Source organism: Sinocyclocheilus grahami, unplaced genomic scaffold (genome assembly GCF_001515645.1).
Source record: "Sinocyclocheilus grahami isolate Dianchi unplaced genomic scaffold, SAMN03320097.WGS_v1.1 scaffold599.1, whole genome shotgun sequence".
Lineage (NCBI taxonomy): Eukaryota > Metazoa > Chordata > Actinopteri > Cypriniformes > Cyprinidae > Sinocyclocheilus > Sinocyclocheilus grahami.
The window spans coordinates 966,894-988,969 of NW_015505778.1; the positions used below are offsets into that span (position 1 = coordinate 966,894).

Consider the following 22,076-nt stretch of genomic DNA (forward strand, 5'->3'; position numbering starts at 1 on the left):
AGAAACTAGTACCCTTGGCACCACTTCTGCAGAAACTAGTACCCTTGGAACCACTTCTGCTGAAACTACTACCCTTGGCACTTTCTCTGTAGAAACTAGTACCCTTGGCACGACATCTGTAGAAACTACTACCCTTGACACCTCTTCTGTAGAAAGTACTACCGTGGGCACAACTTCCGCAGAAACTACTACCCTTGGCACTTTCTCTGTAGAAACTAGTACCCTGGGCATTACCTCTGTAGAAACTAGTATCCTGGGCATTACCTCTGTAGAAACTACTGCCCTTGGCACCGCTTCTGTAAAAACTAGTACCCTTGGAACCACTTCTGCAGAAACTACTACCCTTGGCACTTTCTCTGTAGAAACTAGTACCCTTGGCACGACATCTGTAGAAACTACTACCCTTGACACCTCTTCTGTAGAAAGTACTACCGTGGGCACAACTTCCGCGGAAACTAGTACACTTGGCACCGCTTCTGTGGAAACTACTACACTGGAAACCACTTTGGCAGAAACTAGTACCCTTGGCACGATGTATGTGGAAACTACTACCCTGGAAACCACTTCTGCAGGACCCACTTCTACAGAAACTACTACCCCGGGCACAGCTTCTGCAGAAACTACTACCCTTGACACCTCTTCTGTAGAAAGTACTACCCTGGGAACAACTTCTGCAGAAGCTAGTACATTTGGCACCACTTCTGTAGAATCTACCACTCTGGGACCCACTGCTACAGGACCCACTTCTGCAGAAACTACTACCCCGGGCACAACTTCTGCAGAAACTACTACCCTTGACACCTCTTCTGCAGAAACTAGCACCTTTGGCACCACATCTGTAGGAACTAGTTCCCTGGACATAACCTCTGCCAAAACTAGTACCATAGGCACCACTTCTGTAGAAACTACTACCCTGGGCACAACTTCTGCAGAAACTAGTACCTTTGGCACCACATCTGTAGAAACTAGTTCCCTGGACATAACCTCTGCCAAAACTAGTGCACTTGGAACCACTTCTACAGAAACTACTACCCTGGGCACAACATCTGCAGAAACTACTACCCTTGGAACCTCTTCTGTAGAAAGCACTACCCTGGGAACCACTTCTACAGAAGCTAGTACATTTGGCACCACTTCTGTAGAATCTACAACTCTGGGCCCCACTTCTGCAGAAACTACTTCCCTTGACACCTCTTCTGTAGAAAGTACTACAGTAGGAACCACTTCTGAAGAAACTAGTTCCCTGAACATAACCTCTGCCAAAACTAGTACCCTTGGCACCACTTCTGTAGAAACTACGACCCTGGGCACAACTTCTGCAGAAACTACTACCCTTGGCACCACTTCTGCAGAAAGTACTACCCTGGGAACCACTTCTGCAGAAGCTAGTACCTTTGGCACCACATCTGTAGAAACCAGTTCCGTGGACATAACCTCTGCCAAAACTAGTGTACTTGGAACCACTTCTACAGAACCTACTACCCTGGGCACATATTCTGCAGAAACTACTACACTTGGAACTTCTTCTGTAGAAAGCACTACCCTGGGAACCACTTCTGCAGAAGCTAGTACATTTGGCACCACTTCGGTAGAATCTACTACTCTGGGACCTACTGCTACAGGACCCACTTCTGCAGAAGCTAGTACATTTGGCACCACTTCGGTAGAATCTACTACTCTGGGACCTACTGCTACAGGACCCACTTCTGCAGAAGCTAGTACATTTGGCACCACTTCGGTAGAATCTACCACTCTGGAACCCACTGCTACAGGACCCACTTCTGCAGAAACTACTTCCCTTGACACCTCTTCTGCAGAAAGTACTACACTAGGAACCACTTCTGCAGAAACTACTTCCCTTGACACCTCTTCTGCAGAAAGTACTACACTAGGAACCACTTCTGCAGAAACTAGTTCCCTGGACATAACCTCTGCCAAAACTAGTACCCTTGGCACTACTTCTGCAGAAATTACTACCCTTGGAACCTCTTCTGTAGAAACTAGTACCCTAGGCACCACTTCTGTAGTAACTACTACCCTGGGCACAACTTCTGCAGGAACTAGTACCCTTGACACCTCTTCTGCAGAAAGTACTACACTAGGAACCACTTCTGCAGAAACTAGTTCCCTGGACATAACCTCTGCCAAAACTAGTACCCTTGGCACTACTTCTGCAGAAATTACTACCCTTGGAACCTCTTCTGTAGAAACTAGTACCCTAGGCACCACTTCTGTGGTAACTACTACGCTGGGCACAACTTCTGCAGAAACTACTTCCCTTGACACCTCTTCTGTAGAAAGTACTACACTAGGAACCACTTCTGCAGAAACTAGTTCCCTGGACATAACCTCTGCCAAAACTGGTACCCTTGGCACCTCTTCTGTAGGAAGTACTACACTAGGAACAACTTCTGCAGAAACTACTACCCTGGGCACAACTTCTGCAGAAACTAGTGCAATGGGAACCTCTACTGTAGAAACTACTACCCTGGGCACTACTTCTGCAGAAACTAGTACCCTTGGCACCACTTCTGTAGTAACTACTACCCTTGGAACCACTTCTGCAGAAACTACTACCCTTGGCACTTTCTCTGTAGAAACTAGTACCCTGGGCATTACCTCTGTAGAAACTAGTACCCTGGGCACCACTTCTGTAGAAACTACTACCCTTGGCACCTCTTCTGTAGAAACTAGTACCCTGGGCACCACTTCTGTGGAACCTACTACCCTTGGAATCTCTTCTGTAGAAACTACTACCCTGGGCACAACTTCTGCAGAAGCTAGTACATTTGGCACCAATTCTGTAGAAACTACTGCCCTGGAAACCACTTCTGCATCACCCACTTCTGCAAAAGCTAATACCATTGGTACTTCTCTAGAATCTACAACTCTGGGCACCACTTCTGCAGAAACTAGTAACCTTGGCACCACATATGCAGAAACTACTACCCTGGGCATAACTTCTGCAGAAACTAGTACCCCTGGAACCACTTCTGCAGAAACTAGTACCCTTGGAACCACTTTGGCAGAAACTAGTACCCTTGGCACGATGTATGTGGAAACTACTACCCTGGAAACCACTTCTGCAGGACCCACTTCTACAGAAACTACTACCCCGGGCACAACTTCTGCAGAAACTACTACCCTTGACACCTCTTCTGTAGAAAGTACTACCCTGGGAACCACTTCTGCAGAAGCTAGTACCTTTGGCACCACATCTGTAGAAACCAGTTCTGTGGACATAACCTCTGCCAAAACTAGTGTACTTGGAACCACTTCTACAGAACCTACTACCCTGGGCACATATTCTGCAGAAACTACTACACTTGGAACTACTTCTGTAGAAAGCACTACCCTGAGAACCACTTCTGCAGAAGCTAGTACCTTTGGCACAACATCTGTAGAAACTAGTTCCCTGGACATAACCTCTGCCAAAACTAGTACCCTTGGCACCACTTCTGCAGAAACTACTACCCTTGGAACCTCTTCTGTAGAAACTAGTACCGTAGGCACCACTTCTGTAGTAACTACTACCCTGGGCACAACTTCTGCAGAAACTAGTACCCTTGGCACTTTCTTTGTAGAAACTACTACCCTGGGCACCACTTCTGTAGAAAATAGTACCCTTGGCACAACATCTGTGGAAACTACTACCCTTGGCACCTCTTCTGTAGAAACTAGTACCCTGGGCATTACCTCTGTAGAAACTAGTACCCTTGGCATGACATCTGTGGAAACTACTACCCTTGGAATCTCTTCTGTAGAAACTAGTACCCTGGGCATTACCTCTGTAGAAACTAGTACCCTTGGCATGACATCTGTGGAAACTACTACCCTTGGAATCTCTTCTGTAGAAAGTACTATCCTGGGCACAGATTCTGCAGAAGCTAGTACATTTGGCACCACTTCTGTAGAATCTACCACTCTGGGCCCCACTTCTACAGGACCCACTTCTGCAGAAACTACTTCCCTTGACACCTCTTCTGTAGAAAGTACTAAACTAGGAACCACTTCTGCAGAAACTAGTACCTTTGGCAGCACATCTGTAGAAACTAGTTCCCTGGACACCACATCTGCAGGACCCACTTCTGCAGAAACCACTACCCTGAAAACCACATCTGCAGGACCCACTTCTGCAGAAACCACTATCCTGAAAACCACATCTACAGGACCCACTTCTGCAGAAACTACTACCCCGGGCACAACTTCTGCAGAAACTAGTACAATTGGAACCTCTTCTATAGAAGCTACTACCCTTGGCACCACTTCTGTAGAAAGTACTACCCTAGGCACAACTTCTGCAGAAACTAGTACCTTTGGCACCACATCTGTAGAAACTAGTTCCCTGGACATAACTTCTGCCAAAACTAGTACACTTAACACCACTTCTGCAGAAACTACTACCCTGGGCACAACTTCTGTAGAAACTAGTACCTTTGGCACCTCTTCTGTAGAACCTAGTACCCTGGGCACCACTTCTGTAGAAACTAGTACTCTTGGCATGACATCTGTGGAAACTACTACCCTTGGAATCTCCTCTGTAGAAAGTACTACACTGGGCACAACTTCTGCAGAAGCTAGTACATTTGGCACCACTTCTGTAGAATCTACCACTCTGGGCCCCACTTCTACAGGACCCACTTTTGCAGAAACTACTGCCCTGGGCACAACTTCTGCAGAAACTACTACCCTTGACACCTCTTCTGTAGAAAGTACTACACTAGGAACAACTTCTGTAGAAACTAGTTCCATGGACATAACATTTGCCAAAACTAGTGCACTTGGAACCACTTCTGCAGAAACCACTACCCTGAAAAGCACATCTGCAGGACCCACTTCTGCAGAAACCACTACCCTGAAAACCACATCTGCAGGACCCACTTTTGCAGAAACCACTACCCTGAAAACCACATCTGCAGGACCCACTACCCTTGGCACCACATCTGTAGAAACTACTACCCTGGGCACAGTTTCTACAGAAACTAGTACCTTTATAATGACTTCTGTAGAAACTACTACACTAGAAACCACTTCTGCAGGACCCACATTTGCAGAAACTACTCCCCTTGGAACCACTTCTGTGGAAACCAATACCCTTGGCACCACTTTTGTAGAAACCACTACCTTGGAAACCACATCTGCAGGACCCACTTCTGTAGAAACCACTACCCTGGAAAATACTTCTGCAGGACCCACTTCTACAGAAACTACTGCCCTGGGCACAACTTCTGCAGAAACTACTAACCTTGAAACCACTGCTGCAGCACCCACTTCTACAGAAGCTACTATGCTTGGCACACCTTCTATAGAAACTACTGCTCCTGAAACCACTTCTGTAGAAACTACTACCCTGGAAACCATTTCTGCAGAAACTACTACCCTTGGCGCCCCTTCTGTAGAAACTACTACCCTGGAAACCACTTTTGCAGGACCCACTTCTGCAGAAACTACTTTCCTTGGCACCACTTCTGCAGAAACTAGTACCCTTGGCACCACTTTTGTAGAAACTTCTACCCTGGAAACCACTTTTGCAGGACCCACTTCTGCAGAAACTACTTCCCTTGGCACCACTTCTGTAGAAACTAGTACTGTGGGCACCACTTCTGCAGAAACTAGTACCCTTGGCACAACTTCTGTAGAAACTACTGCTCCTGAAAACACTTTTGCAGAAACTACTACTCTTGAAACCACTGCTGCATCACCCACTTCTACAGAAGCTACTACCCTTGAGCCCCCTTCTGTAGAAACCATTACCCTGGAAACCACTTCTGCAAGACCCACTTCTGTAGAAAGTACTGCTTCTGAAACCACTTCTGCAGAAACTAGTACCCTTGGAACCACTTCTACAGGACCTTCCTCTGCAGAAACTACTACTGTTGGCTCTACTTCTATAGAAACTACAACCCTGAAAACCACTTCTGCAGCACCCACTTCTGCAGAAACTACTACCCTTGGCACCACTTCTGCAGAATCTGCTATCTTAGAAACCACTTCTGAAGAAACCACTACCCTTGGCACCACTTCTGCAGAGACGACTACCCTTGGCTCTACTTCTGTTGAAACCACTACCCTGGAAACCACTTCTGCTGAAACCACTACCCTTGGCACCATTTCTGCTGAAACTAGTACCTTCGGCACCACTTCTGAAGAAACAACGACACTTGAAACCACTTTTGCAGGACCCACTTCTGTAGAAACTACTACCCTGGGCAAAACTTCTGCAGAAACTACTACCCTTGTCATCACTTTTGTAGGAACTAATACTCTTGGAACTACTACTCTTGAAACCACTTCTGCAGAAACTAGTACCTTTGGCACACCTTCTGTAGAAAGTTCTACACTGGGAACTACTTCTGCAGAACCCACTTCTGCAGAAACTACTACCCTTGGCACTACTTCTGTAGAAACTACTACCCTTGGCACCACTTCTGTAGAAACTAGTACCCTTGGCACCATTTCTGTAGAAACTAGTACCCTTAGTTCCACTTCTGTAGAAATTGCTACTTTGGAAAACACTTTTACAGAAACTTCTACTATTGAAACCACTGCTGCAGCACCCACTTCTCCAGAAACTACTACCCTGGGTGCAGCTTCTGCAGAAACTAGTACCCTTGGCACCCCTTCTGTAGAAACCATTGCCCTGGAAACCACATCTGCAGGACCCTCTTCTCCAGAAGCTACTACCCTTGGCACCCCTTCTGTGGAAACCACTACCCTTGGCACCACTTCTGTAGAGACTACAACCCTGGAAACCACATCTACAGCACCCACTTCTGCAGAAAATACTACTCTTGGCTTCACTTCTGTAGAATCTACCACTCTGGGCACCACTTCTGCAGAGACGACTAACCTTGGCTCTACTTCTGCAGAGACGACTACCCTGGGCACCAGTTCTGCAGAGACGACTACCCTGGGCACCAGTTCTGCAGAGACGACTACCCTGGGCACCAGTTCTGCAGAGACGACTACCCTGGGCACCAGTTCTGCAGAGACGACTACCCTGGGCACCAGTTCTGCAGAGACGACTACCCTGGGCACCAGTTCTGCAGAGACGACTACCCTGGGCACCAGTTCTGCAGAGACGACTACCCTGGGCACCAGTTCTGCAGAGACGACTACCCTGGGAACCAGCTCTGCAGAAAATGCTACACTGGAAACTAGTTCCCTTGGAACCACTTCTGCAGAAACCGCTACCCTAGAAAGCAGTTCTGCAGCACTCACTAGTTCTGCAGAAACTACTACCCTGGGAAGCACTTCTGTAGAGACTACTACCCTGGGAAGCACATCTGTAGAGACTACTACCCTGGAAAGCACTTCTGTAGAGACTACTATCCTGGAAACCACATATACAGGACCCACTTCTGCAGAAACTACTATCCTGGAAACCACATATGCAAGACCCACTTCTGCAGAAACTACTACCGTTGGCACTACTTCTGCAGAAAGTACTACTCTGCAAACCACTTCTACAGGACACACTTCTACAGAAACTACAACCCTGGAAACCACTTCTGTAGAAACTACTACACATGGCACCACTTTTGTAGAAACTTCTTCTCTGGAAACCACTTCTGCTGGACCCACTTCTACAGAAACTACTACCCTGGGCTCAACTTCTGCAGAAAGTACTACTCTGCAAACCACTTCTACAGGACACACTTCTACAGAAACTACAACCCTGGAAACCACTTCTGTAGAAACTACTACACATGGCACCACTTTTGTAGAAACTTCTTCTCTGGAAACCACTTCTGCTGGACCCACTTCTACAGAAACTACTACCCTGGGCTCAACTTCTGCAGAAAGTACTACTCTGCAAACCACTTCTACAGGACACACTTATGCAGAAACTACTACCCTTGGCACCACTTCTGTAGAAAGTTCTACACTGGAAACTACTTCTGCAGGACCCATTTCTGCAGAAACTACTACCCTTGGCACCACTTCTGTAGAAACTAGTATCTTTGGCACCACTTCTGTAGAAACTACTACCCTTGGCACCACTTCTGTAGAAACTAGTATCTTTGGCACCACTTCTGTAGAAACTACTACCCTTGCCACAACTTTTATAGAAACTAGTACCCTGGACACCACTTCTGCAGAAACAAGTACCTCTTGCACAACTTCTGTTGAATCTACCACTCTGGGCACCACTTCTGCAGAGACTACTACCCTTGCCACCACTTCTGCAGAATCTTCTACCCTTACCACCACTACTGCAGAATCTTCTACCCTTGCCACCACTTCTGTAGAAACTGCTATCCTGGAAACCTCATATGCAGGACCCACTTCTGCAGAAACTACTACCCTTGAAACACTTCTGCAGAATCTAGTACCTCTGGCACCACTGCGGTTGAATCTACCATTCTGGGCACCACTAATGCAGAATCTAGTACCCTTGGCACCAATTTTGAAGAAACTTTTACCCTGGAAACCACTACTACCCTTGGCACCACTTTCGTAGAAACTTCTATCCTGGAAACCACATCTGCAGTAACCACTTCTGCAGAATCTACTACCCTGGGCACAACTTCTGTAGAAACTAGTACCCTGGGCACAACTTTTACAGAAACTAGTACCCCTGGCACCACTTCTGCAGAGACTACTACCCTTGCCACCACTTCTGCAGAATCTTCTACCCTTACCACCACTACTGCAGAATCTTCTACCCTTGCCACCACTTCTGTAGAAACTGCTATCCTGGAAACCTCATATGCAGGACCCACTTCTGCAGAAACTACTACCCTTGCCACCACTTCTGTAGAAACTGCTATCCTGGAAACCACTTCTGCAAGACCCACTTCCTTAGAAACTACTATCCTTGGCACCACTTCTGTAGAATCTACAACTCTGGGCACCACTTCTGTAGAAACAACTACACTTGACACCAGTTCTGTAGAATCTACAACTCTGGGCACCACTTCTGCAGAAATAACTACCCTTGGCACACCTTTTGTAGAAAATACTACCCTGGAAACCACTTTTGTAGAAACTAGTACCCTTGGCACCACTTTTGTAGAAATTACTACCCTGGGGACAACTTCTGCAGAAACTTGTACCCTTGGAACCACTTCTGCAGGACCTACTTCTGCAGAAACGAGTACCATGGGCACAACTTTTGCAGAAACTAGTACCCTTGGCTCTATGTCTGTTAAACCTACAACTCTGGGCACCACTTCTGTAGAAACTATTAGCCTGGACAAAACTTCTGCTGAAACTACTACCCTTGGCACACCTTTTGTAGAAAATACAACCCTGGAAACCACTTTTGCAGGACCCACTTCTGCAGAAATTGGTGCCTTTGAGACGCCTTCTATAGAAACTACTACCCTTGGCATCACTTTTGTAGGAACTACTACCCCTGAAACCACTTCTGCAGAAACTAGTACACTTAGCACACCTTCTGTAGAAACTACTGCCCCTGAAACCCCTTCTGCAGAAACTATTACCATTGGCACCACTTTTGTAGAAATTACTACCCTGGCCCCAACTTTTGTAGAAACTAGTACCATGGGTACAACTTCTATAGAAACTACAACCCTGGAAACCAATTCTGCAGAAACTACTACCCTTGGCTCTACTTCTGTTAAACCTAAATCTCTTGGCACCACTTCTGCAGAATCTGCTACCCTTGGCACCACTTCTGTAGAAACTACTACCCTTGACACCTCTTCTGTAGAAAGTACTACACTAGGAACCACTTCTGTAGAAACTACTACTCTGCAAACCACTTCTGCTGGACCCACTTCTGCAGAAACTAGTACCATGGGCACAACTTCTGCAGAAACTACTACCATTGGCACTACTTCGATAGAATCTATTTCCCTGGAAAACACTTCTGCAGAATCTAGTACCTCTGGCACCACTGCGGTTGAATCTACCATTCTGGGCACCACTAATGCAGAATCTAGTACCCTTGGCACCAATTTTGAAGAAACTTTTACCCTGGAAACCACTTCTGCAGTACCCACTTCTGCAGAAACTACTGCCCTTGGCACTACTTCTGTAGAAACTAGTACCCTGGGCACAACTTTTACAGAAACTATTATCTCTGGAACCACTTCTGCAGAGACTAGTACCCTTGGCACCAATTTTGAAGAAACTTTTACCCTGGAAACCACTTCTGCAGTACCCACTTCGGCAGAAACTACAACCCTTGGCACCACTTCCATAGAAACTACATCCCTGGAAACCACATCTACAGCACCCACTTCTGCAGAAACTACTGCCCTTGGCACTACTTCTGTAGAAACTAGTACCCTGGGCACAACTTTTACAGAAACTATTATCTCTGGAACCACTTCTGCAGAGACTACTACCCTGGACACCACTTCTGTAGAAACTACTATCCTGGAAACCACCTCTGCAGAATCTTCTACCCTTAGCGCTAGTTCTGTAGAAAATACTACCCGGGAAACCACTTCTGCAGGACCCACTTCTGCAGAGACTAGTACCCTTGGCACCACTTCTGCAGAATCTTCTACCCTAGAAAGCAGTTCTGCAGCACTCACTTCTGTAGAAACTACTAACCTTGGCACCACTTCTGTAGAAAAAACTATGCTTTTTGCCACTTCTGTTGAATATACCACTCTGGATACCACTTCTGTAGAAAATACTGTCCTGGAAACCACATATGCAGGACCCATTTCTGCTGAAAGTACTGCCCTTGGCACAACTTCTGTAGAAACTACTATCCTGGAAACCACATATGCAGGACCCACTTCTGCAGAAACCACTACCCTTTCCACCACTTCTGTAGAAACTGCTATCCTGGAAACCTCATATGCAGGACCCACTTCTGCAGAAACTACTACCCGTGGCACCACTTCTGTAGAATCTACAACTCTGGACACCACTTCTGCAGGACCCACTTTTACAGAAACTACTATCCTTGGCACCACTTCTGTAGAATCTACAACTCTGGACACCACTTCTGCAGGACCCACTTTTACAGAAACTACTATCCTTGGCACCACTTCTGTAGAATCTGCAACTCTGGGCACCACTTCTGCAGAAACAACTACCCTTGGCACCACTTCTGTAGAAAGTACTAGCCTGGACAAAACTTCTTCAGAAACTACTACCCTTGGCACACCTTTTGTAGAAAATACTACCCTGGAAACCACTTTTGACAACTTTTACAGAAACTATTATCTCTGGAACCACTTCTGTAGAAACTACTATCCTGGAAACCACCTCTGCAGAATCTTCTACCCTTAGCGCTAGTTCTGTAGAAAATACTACCCGGGAAACCACTTCTGCAGGACCCACTTCTGCAGAGACTAGTACCCTTGGCACCAATTTTGAAGAAACTTTTACCCTGGAAACCACTTCTGCAGTACCCACTTCGGCAGAAACTACAACCCTTGGCACCACTTCCATAGAAACTACATCCCTGGAAACCACATCTACAGCACCCACTTCTGCAGAAACTACTGCCCTTGGCACTACTTCTGTAGAAACTAGTACCCTGGGCACAACTTTTACAGAAACTATTATCTCTGGAACCACTTCTGTAGAAACTACTATCCTGGAAACCACCTCTGCAGAATCTTCTACCCTTAGCGCTAGTTCTGTAGAAAATACTACCCGGGAAACCACTTCTGCAGGACCCACTTCTGCAGAGACTAGTACCCTTGGCACCAATTTTGAAGAAACTTTTACCCTGGAAACCACTTCTGCAGTACCCACTTCGGCAGAAACTACAACCCTTGGCACCACTTCCATAGAAACTACATCCCTGGAAACCACATCTACAGCACCCACTTCTGCAGAAACTACTGCCCTTGGCACTACTTCTGTAGAAACTAGTACCCTGGGCACAACTTTTACAGAAACTATTATCTCTGGAACCACTTCTGTAGAAACTACTATCCTGGAAACCACCTCTGCAGAATCTTCTACCCTTAGCGCTAGTTCTGTAGAAAATACTACCCGGGAAACCACTTCTGCAGGACCCACTTCTGCAGAGACTAGTACCCTTGGCACCAATTTTGAAGAAACTTTTACCCTGGAAACCACTTCTGCAGTACCCACTTCGGCAGAAACTACAACCCTTGGCACCACTTCCATAGAAACTACATCCCTGGAAACCACATCTACAGCACCCACTTCTGCAGAAACTACTGCCCTTGGCACTACTTCTGTAGAAACTAGTACCCTGGGCACAACTTTTACAGAAACTATTATCTCTGGAACCACTTCTGTAGAAACTACTATCCTGGAAACCACCTCTGCAGAATCTTCTACCCTTAGCGCTAGTTCTGTAGAAAATACTACCCGGGAAACCACTTCTGCAGGACCCACTTCTGCAGAGACTAGTACCCTTGGCACCACTTCTGCAGAATCTTCTACCCTAGAAAGCAGTTCTGCAGCACTCACTTCTGTAGAAACTACTAACCTTGGCACCACTTCTGTAGAAAAAACTATGCTTTTTGCCACTTCTGTTGAATATACCACTCTGGATACCACTTCTGTAGAAAATACTGTCCTGGAAACCACATATGCAGGACCCATTTCTGCTGAAAGTACTGCCCTTGGCACAACTTCTGTAGAAACTACTATCCTGGAAACCACATATGCAGGACCCACTTCTGCAGAAACCACTACCCTTTCCACCACTTCTGTAGAAACTGCTATCCTGGAAACCTCATATGCAGGACCCACTTCTGCAGAAACTACTACCCTTGGCACCACTTCTGTAGAATCTACAACTCTGGACACCACTTCTGCAGGACCCACTTTTACAGAAACTACTATCCTTGGCACCACTTCTGTAGAATCTGCAACTCTGGGCACCACTTCTGCAGAAACAACTACCCTTGGCACCACTTCTGTAGAATCTACAACTCTGGACACCACTTCTGCAGAACCCACTACTATAGAAACTACTATCCTTGGCACCACTTCTGTAGAATCTGCAACTCTGGGCACCACTTCTGCAGAAACAACTACCCTTGGCACACCTTTTGTAGAAAATACTACCCTGGAAACCACTTTTGAAGAAACTAGTACCCTTGGCACACCTTTTGTAGAAACTACTGCCCCTGAAACCACTTCTGCAGAAACTAGTACCATGGGCACAACTTCTGTCGAAACTACTGCCCCTGAAACCACTTCTGCAGAATCTGCTACCCTTGGCACCACTTCTGTAGAAAGTACTAGCCTGGACAAAACTTCTTCAGAAACTACTACCCTTGGCACACCTTTTGTAGAAAATACTACCCTGGAAACCACTTTTGCAGGACCCACTTCTGCAGAAATTGCTGCCCTTGAGACGCCTTCAATAGAAACTACTACCCTTGGCATCACTTTTGTAGGAACTACTACCCCTGAAACCACTTCTGCAGAAACTATTACCATTGGCACCACTTTTGTAGAAATTACTACCCCGGGGACAACTTCTGCAGAAACTAGTACCCTTGGAAATACTTCTGCAGGACCTACTTCTGCAGAAACTAGTACCATGGGCACAACTTTTGCAGAAACTAGTACCCTTGGCTCTACTACTGTTAAACCTACATCTCTGGGCACAACTTCTGCAGAATCTGCTACCCTTGGCACCACTTCTGTAGAAACTACTAGCCTGGACAAAACTTCTTCAGAAACTACTACCCTTGGCACACCTTCTGTAGAATCTACAACTCTTGGCACCACTTCTGCAGGACTCACTTTTACAGAAACTACTATCCTTGGCACCACTTCTGCAGAAACAACTACCCTTGGGACCACTTCCGTAGAAACTGTTAGCCTGGACAAAACTTCTGCTGAAACTACTACCCTTGGCACACCTTTTGTAGAAAATACTACCCTGGAAACCACTTTTGCAGGACCCACTTCTGCAGAAATTGCTGCCCTTGAGACGCCTTCTATAGAAACTACTACCCTTGGCATCACTTTTGTAGAAACTACTGCCCTTGAAACCCCTTCTGTAGAAACTACTACCCTGGGCAAAACTAATGCAGTGACGACTACCCTTGGCTCTACTTCTATAGAATCTACAACCCTGGAAACCACTTCTGCAGCACCCACTTCTGCAGAAACCACTACCCTTGGCACCACTTCTGCAGAAATTACTACCCTTGCCCCAACTTTTGTAGAAACTAGAACCATGGGTACAACTTCTATAGAAACTACAACCCTGGAAACCACTTCTGCAGAAACTATTACCATTGGCACCACTTTTGCAGAAATTACTACCCTTGCCCCAACTTTTGTAGAAACTAGAACCATGGGTACAACTTCTATAGAAACTACAACCCTGGAAACCACTTCTGCAGAAACTACTACCCTTGGCACCACTTTTGTAGAAACTTCTACTCTGGAAACCACTTCTGCTGGACCCACTTCTACAGAAACTACTACCCTGGGCACAACTACTGCAGAAACTATTACCCTTGACACCTCTTCTGTAGAAAGTTCTACACTAGGAACCACTTCTGTAGAAACTACTACTCTGCAAACCACTTCTACAGGACACACTTATGCAGAAACTACTTTCCTTGCCACCACTTCTGTAGAAACTACTGCCCCTGAAACCACTTCTGAAGAAAGCACTACCCTTAGCACCACTTCTGCAGAAACTAGTACCATGGGCACAACTATAGAAACTAAAACCCTGGAAACCACTTTTGCAGAATCTAGTACCCTTGGCACCAATTTTGAAGAAGCTTTTACCCTGGAAACCACTTCTGCAGTACCCACTTCTGCAGAGACGGCTACCCTTGGCACCACTTCTGCAGAGACGGCTACCCTTGGCACCACTTCTGCAGAGACGGCTACCCTTGGCACCACTTCTGCAGAGACGGCTACCCTTGGCACCACTTCTGCAGAGACGGCTACCCTTGGCACCACTTCTGCAGAGACGGCTACCCTTGGCACCACTTCTGCAGAGACGGCTACCCTTGGCACCACTTCTGCAGAGACGGCTACCCTTGGCACCACTTCTGCAGAGACGGCTACCCTTGGCACCACTTCTGCAGAGACGGCTACCCTTGGCACCACTTCTGCAGAGACGGCTACCCTTGGCACCACTTCTGCAGAGACGGCTACCCTTGGCACCACTTCTGCAGAGACGGCTACCCTTGGCACCACTTCTGCAGAGACGGCTACCCTTGGCACCACTTCTGCAGAGACGGCTACCCTTGGCACCACTTCTGCAGAGACGGCTACCCTTGGCACCACTTCTGCAGAGACGGCTACCCTTGGCACCACTTCTGCAGAGACGGCTACCCTTGGCACCACTTCTGCAGAGACGGCTACCCTTGGCACCACTTCTGCAGAGACGGCTACCCTTGGCACCACTTCTGCAGAGACGGCTACCCTTGGCACCACTTCTGCAGAGACGGCTACCCTTGGCACCACTTCTGCAGAGACGGCTACCCTTGGCACCACTTCTGCAGAGACGGCTACCCTTGGCACCACTTCTGCAGAGACGGCTACCCTTGGCACCACTTCTGCAGAGACGGCTACCCTTGGCACCACTTCTGCAGAGACGGCTACCCTTGGCACCACTTCTGCAGAGACGGCTACCCTTGGCACCACTTCTGCAGAGACGGCTACCCTTGGCACCACTTCTGCAGAGACGGCTACCCTTGGCACCACTTCTGCAGAGACGGCTACCCTCCCGCTTCTGCAGAGACCGCTACCCTTGGCTCCACTTCTGCAGAGACGGCTACCCTTGGCACCACTTCTGCAGAGACGGCTACCCTTGGCACCACTTTTGCAGGACCCACTTATGCAGAAATTGCTGCCCTTGAGACCCCTTCTGTAGAAACTACTACCCTTGGCATCACTTTTGTAGAAACTACTGCCCTTGACCTAAAACTTTGGAAACCACTTCTGCAGCACTCACTTCTGTAGAAACTACTACCCTGGAAACTACTTCTGCTGAAACTAGTACCATGGGCACTACTCCAATAGAAACTAGTACCATGGGCACTACTCCAATAGAAACTAGTACCATGGGCACTACTCCAATCGAAACTAAAACCCTGGAAACCACTTCTGCAGCACCCACTTCTGTAGAATCTACAACCCTGGAAACCACTTTTGCAGCACCCACTTCTGCAGAAATGACTACCCTGGACACAACTTCTGTACAGATGACAACCCTGGAAACCACATCTACAGCACCCAATTCTGCAGAAACTAGTACCCTGGGCACAACTTCTGCAGAGACTACTATCCTAGGCGCCACTTCTGCAGAGACTCGTACCCTTGGCACCACTTCTGCAGAGACTCGTCCCCTTGGCACCACTTCTGCGGAGACTCGTACCCTTGGCGCCACTTCTGCAGAGACTCGTCCCCTTGGCACCACTTCTGCGGAGACTCGTACCCTTGGCGCCACTTCTGCAGAGACTCGTCCCCTTGGCACCACTTCTGCGGAGACTCGTACCCTTGGCGCCACTTCTGCAGAGACTCGTCCCCTTGGCACCACTTCTGCGGAGACTCGTACCCTTGGCGCCACTTCTGCAGAGACTCGTCCCCTTGGCACCACTTCTGCGGAGACTCGTACCCTTGGCGCCACTTCTGCAGAGACTCGTCCCCTTGGCACCACTTCTGCGGAGACTCGTACCCTTGGCGCCACTTCTGCAGAGACTCGTCCCCTTGGCACCACTTCTGCGGAGACTCGTACCCTTGGCGCCACTTCTGCAGAGACTCGTCCCCTTGGCACCACTTCTGCGGAGACTCGTACCCTTGGCGCCACTTCTGCAGAGACTCGTCCCCTTGGCACCACTTCTGCGGAGACTCGTACCCTTGGCGCCACTTCTGCAGAGACTCGTCCCCTTGGCACCACTTCTGCGGAGACTCGTACCCTTGGCGCCACTTCTGCAGAGACTCGTCCCCTTGGCACCACTTCTGCGGAGACTCGTACCCTTGGCGCCACTTCTGCAGAGACTCGTCCCCTTGGCACCACTTCTGCGGAGACTCGTACCCTTGGCGCCACTTCTGCAGAGACTCGTCCCCTTGGCACCACTTCTGCGGAGACTCGTACCCTTGGCGCCACTTCTGCAGAGACTCGTCCCCTTGGCACCACTTCTGCGGAGACTCGTACCCTTGGCGCCACTTCTGCAGAGACTCGTCCCCTTGGCACCACTTCTGCGGAGACTCGTACCCTTGGCGCCACTTCTGCAGAGACTCGTCCCCTTGGCACCACTTCTGCGGAGACTCGTACCCTTGGCGCCACTTCTGCAGAGACTCGTCCCCTTGGCACCACTTCTGCGGAGACTCGTACCCTTGGCGCCACTTCTGCAGAGACTCGTCCCCTTGGCACCACTTCTGCGGAGACTCGTACCCTTGGCGCCACTTCTGCAGAGACTCGTCCCCTTGGCACCACTTCTGCGGAGACTCGTACCCTTGGCGCCACTTCTGCAGAGACTCGTCCCCTTGGCACCACTTCTGCGGAGACTCGTACCCTTGGCGCCACTTCTGCAGAGACTCGTCCCCTTGGCACCACTTCTGCGGAGACTCGTACCCTTGGCGCCACTTCTGCAGAGACTCGTCCCCTTGGCACCACTTCTGCGGAGACTCGTACCCTTGGCGCCACTTCTGCAGAGACTCGTCCCCTTGGCACCACTTCTGCGGAGACTCGTACCCTTGGCGCCACTTCTGCAGAGACTCGTCCCCTTGGCACCACTTCTGCGGAGACTCGTACCCTTGGCGCCACTTCTGCAGAGACTCGTCCCCTTGGCACCACTTCTGCGGAGACTCGTACCCTTGGCGCCACTTCTGCAGAGACTCGTCCCCTTGGCACCACTTCTGCGGAGACTCGTACCCTTGGCGCCACTTCTGCAGAGACTCGTCCCCTTGGCACCACTTCTGCGGAGACTCGTACCCTTGGCGCCACTTCTGCAGAGACTCGTCCCCTTGGCACCACTTCTGCGGAGACTCGTACCCTTGGCGCCACTTCTGCAGAGACTCGTCCCCTTGGCACCACTTCTGCGGAGACTCGTACCCTTGGCGCCACTTCTGCAGAGACTCGTCCCCTTGGCACCACTTCTGCGGAGACTCGTACCCTTGGCGCCACTTCTGCAGAGACTCGTCCCCTTGGCACCACTTCTGCGGAGACTCGTACCCTTGGCGCCACTTCTGCAGAGACTCGTCCCCTTGGCACCACTTCTGCGGAGACTCGTACCCTTGGCGCCACTTCTGCAGAGACTCGTCCCCTTGGCACCACTTCTGCGGAGACTCGTACCCTTGGCGCCACTTCTGCAGAGACTCGTCCCCTTGGCACCACTTCTGCGGAGACTCGTACCCTTGGCGCCACTTCTGCAGAGACTCGTCCCCTTGGCACCACTTCTGCGGAGACTCGTACCCTTGGCACCACTTCTGTAGAAACTACTATCCTGGAAACCACATATGCAGGACCCACTTCTGAAGAAACTGCTACCCTGGAAACCACTTCTGCAGAAAATACTACCCTTGTCACCACTTCTGTAGAAACTACTATCCTAGAAATCACATCTGCAGGACCCACTTCTGTAGAAAATACTACCCTGGAAACCACTTCTGCAGGACCCACTTCTGCAAAAACTACTATCCTGGAAACCACATCTGCAGGACCCACTTCTGTAGAAAATACTACCCTGGAAACCACTTCTGCAGGACCCACTTCTGCAAAAACTACTATCCTGGAAACCACATCTGCAGGACCCACTTTTGCAGAAACGACTAACCTTGCCACCACTTCTGCAAAAACTACTATCCTGGAAACCACATCTGCAGGACCCACTTCTGCAGAAACTACTACCCTTGGCACCACGTCTGTAGAAACGACTATCCTGAAAACCACATCTGCAGGACCCACTTCTGCAAAAATTACTATCCTGGAAACCACATCTGCAGGACCCACTTCTGCAGAAACTACTACCCTTGCCACAACTTCTGTAGAAACTACTATCCTGGAAACCTTATCTGCAGGACCCACTTCTGAAGAAACTACTAACCTTGCCACCGCTTCTGTAGAAACTACTATCCTGGAAACCACATCTGCAGGACCCACTTCTGCAGAAGCTGCTACCCTTGGCATCACTTCTGTAGAAAGTGCTATCCTGGAAACCTCATATGCAGGACCCACTTCTGCAGAAGCTGCTACCCTTGGCATCACTTCTGTAGAAAGTGCTATCCTGGAAACCTCATATGCAGGACCCACTTCTGCAGAAACTACTACCCTTGCCCCCACTTCTGTAGAAACTACTATCCTGCAAACCACATCTGCAGGACCCACTTCTGCAGAAACTACTACCCTTGGCATCACTTCTGTAGAAAGTGCTATCCTGGAAACCTCATATGCAGGACCCACTTCTGCAGAAACTACTACCCTTGACACGTCTTCTGTAGAAAATACTACACTGGGAACCACTTCTGCAGAAGCTAGTACATTTGGCACCACTTCTATAGAATCTACCAATCTGGGCCCCACTTCTACAGGACCAACTTCTGTAGAAAATATTACCCTGAAAACCACATCTGCAGGACCCACTTCTGCAGAAACCACTACCCTTGGCACCACTTCTGCAGGACCCACATTTGCAAAAACTACTCCTCTTGGTACCACTTCTGTAGAATCTACCCTGTAGAAACTACTATCCTGGAAACCACATCTGCAGGACCCACTTCTGCAGAAACTACTACCCTTGGCATCACTTCTGTAGAAAGTGCTATCCTGGAAACCTCATATGCAGGACCCACTTCTGCAGAAACTACTACCCTTGACACGTCTTCTGTAGAAAATACTACACTGGGAACCACTTCTGCAGAAGCTAGTACATTTGGCACCACTTCTATAGAATCTACCAATCTGGGCCCCACTTCTACAGGACCAACTTCTGTAGAAAATATTACCCTGAAAACCACATCTGCAGGACCCACTTCTGCAGAAACCACTACCCTTGGCACCACTTCTGCAGGACCCACATTTGCAAAAACTACTCCTCTTGGTACCACTTCTGTAGAATCTACCACTTTGGCCATCACTTATACAGAACCCACTTCTGCAGTAACTTCTACCCTTGGCACCACTTCTGCAGGACCCACATTTGCAAAAACTACTCCTCTTGGTACCACTTCTGTAGAATCTACCACTTTGGCCATCACTTCTACAGAACCCACTTCTGCAGTAACTTCTACCCTTGGCACCATTTCTGCAGAAGCTACTACCTTTGTCACTACTTCTGTAGAAACTACTACCGTGGAAACCACTTTTGCAGAAACCACTATCTTTGGTGCCACTTACGTAGAAATTACTACCCTGGGCACAATTTCTGCAAAAGCTACTACCCTTGGCACCACTTCTGTAGAAACTATTACTGTGGGCACCACTTCTACAGGAACTAGTACATTTGGCAACACTTCTGTAGAAAGTACTACTCCTGGCACCACTTCTGCAGAATCTAGTACCCTTGGTTCCACTTTTGTAGAAATTACTACCCTGGGGACAACTTCTGCAGGAGCTACCACTCTGGGCATCACTTCTGCAGAAACTATCCTGGAAACCACTTCTGCAGAAACCACTACCCTTGGCACCACTTCTGTAGAAACTACTGCTCCTGAAACTACTTCTGCAGACATTTCTACCCTTGGAGCGGTTTCTGTAGAAACTATTTTCTTTGAAACCACTGCTGCAGCACCCTCTTCTACAGAAGCTACTACCCTTGAAACCACTTCTGCAGGACCCACTTCTGTGGAAACTATTACCCTAGGCATAACTTCTGCAGAAACCAGTACTCTTGGAACCATTTCCAGAGAAACTACTACCCTGGAAATTACTTCTGCAGAATCTACCATCATTGGCACCACTTCTGCAGAAACAACTGCTCTTGGAACCACTTCTGTAGAAACGTCTAGCTTGGTCATAACTAATGCAGAAACTAGTACCCTTGGCACACCTTTTGTAGAAAATACTAACCTGGAATCCACTTTGGCAGAATCCCCTTCTACAGAAACTACTAGCCTAGGTACAACTTTTGCAGAATCTAGTACCTTTGGCACCACTTCTGAAGAAACAATGACACTTGAAACCCGTTTTGTAGGACCCACTTCTGCAGAAACTACTACCCTTGGCACCACTTCTGTAGAAACTAGTACCCCTGAAACCACTTCTGCAGGACCCACTTCTGCAGAAACTACTACCATTGGCACTACTTCTATAGAAACTACAACCCTGGAAACCACTTCTGCAGGACCAGCTTCTGAAGAAACTAGTACCCTTGGAACCACTTCTACAGGACCTACTTCTGCAGAAACTACTACCATTGGAACCACTACTGCAGAAACTGCTACCTTAGAAACCACTTCTGCAGAAACCACTACCCTTGGCACCACTTCTGCAGAAACTACTACCATTGGCACTACTTCTATAGAAACTACAACCCTGAAAACCACTTCTGCAGCACCCACTTCTGTAGAAACTACTACCCTGGAAACCACTTCTGCAGGATCAGTTTCTGAAGAAACGAGTACCCTTGGAACCACTTCTGCAGAAACCACTACCCTTGGCACCACTTCTGCTGAAACTACTACCATTGGGACTACTTCTATAGAAACTACAACCCTGAAAACCACTTCTGCAGCACCCACTTCTGCAGAATCTAGTACCTCTGGCACCACTTCTGTTGACTCTACCATTCTGGGCACCACTAATGCAGAATCTAGTATCTCTGGCACCACTTCTGTTGAATCTACCACTCTGGGAACCACTAATGCAGAATCTAGTACCCTTGGTACCACTTCTTTAGAAAGTTCTAGCCTGGAAACCACTTTTGCAGCACCCACTTCTGCAGAAACGACTACTCTGGACACATCTTCTGTAGAAACTACTACCCTGAAAACCACTTCTGCAGTACCCACTTCTGCAGAAACCACTAACCTTGGCACCACTTCTGTAGAAGCTACTGTCCTGGAAACCACATATGCAAGACCCGCTTCTGCAGAAACTAGTACCCTTGGCACCACTTCTGCAGAGACTAGTACCCTTGGCACCACTTCTGCAGAGACTAGTACCTTTGGCACCACTTCTGTAGAATCTACCACTTCTGCAGGACCCACTTCTGTAGAAACTACAACTCTGGAAACCA

General features: G+C 48.3%; 2 protein-coding genes across 2 annotated transcripts in view; one reads left to right on the plus strand and one right to left on the minus strand.

Moving 5' to 3' along the window:
* The window catches only part of LOC107557371 (serine/threonine-protein kinase WNK1-like), a 19,029-nt gene extending 5,818 nt beyond the window's left edge, over positions 1-13,211 (minus strand). Inside the window, exons 1-8 of the mRNA XM_016240766.1 lie at positions 13,015-13,211; positions 3,056-3,204; positions 2,647-2,713; positions 2,368-2,466; positions 1,303-1,392; positions 883-1,062; positions 576-822; positions 25-80 (exon numbers count right to left, since the gene is read on the minus strand). Of these exons, the coding sequence (XP_016096252.1) occupies positions 25-80; positions 576-822; positions 883-1,062; positions 1,303-1,392; positions 2,368-2,466; positions 2,647-2,713; positions 3,056-3,204; positions 13,015-13,077 (951 nt within the window). The 5' untranslated portion in view covers positions 13,078-13,211. The remainder of the gene's footprint in view (positions 1-24; positions 81-575; positions 823-882; positions 1,063-1,302; positions 1,393-2,367; positions 2,467-2,646; positions 2,714-3,055; positions 3,205-13,014) is intronic.
* Positions 13,076-18,443, plus strand: LOC107557332 (uncharacterized). The gene is made up of 4 exons (XM_016240717.1): positions 13,076-13,157; positions 13,245-13,315; positions 15,862-15,897; positions 16,154-18,443. The coding sequence occupies exons 1-4, from the start codon at positions 13,076-13,078 to the stop codon at positions 18,377-18,379; spliced, it is 2,415 nt and encodes an 804-aa protein (XP_016096203.1). The 3' UTR covers positions 18,380-18,443.
* Positions 18,444-22,076: the final 3,633 nt, after the last annotated feature.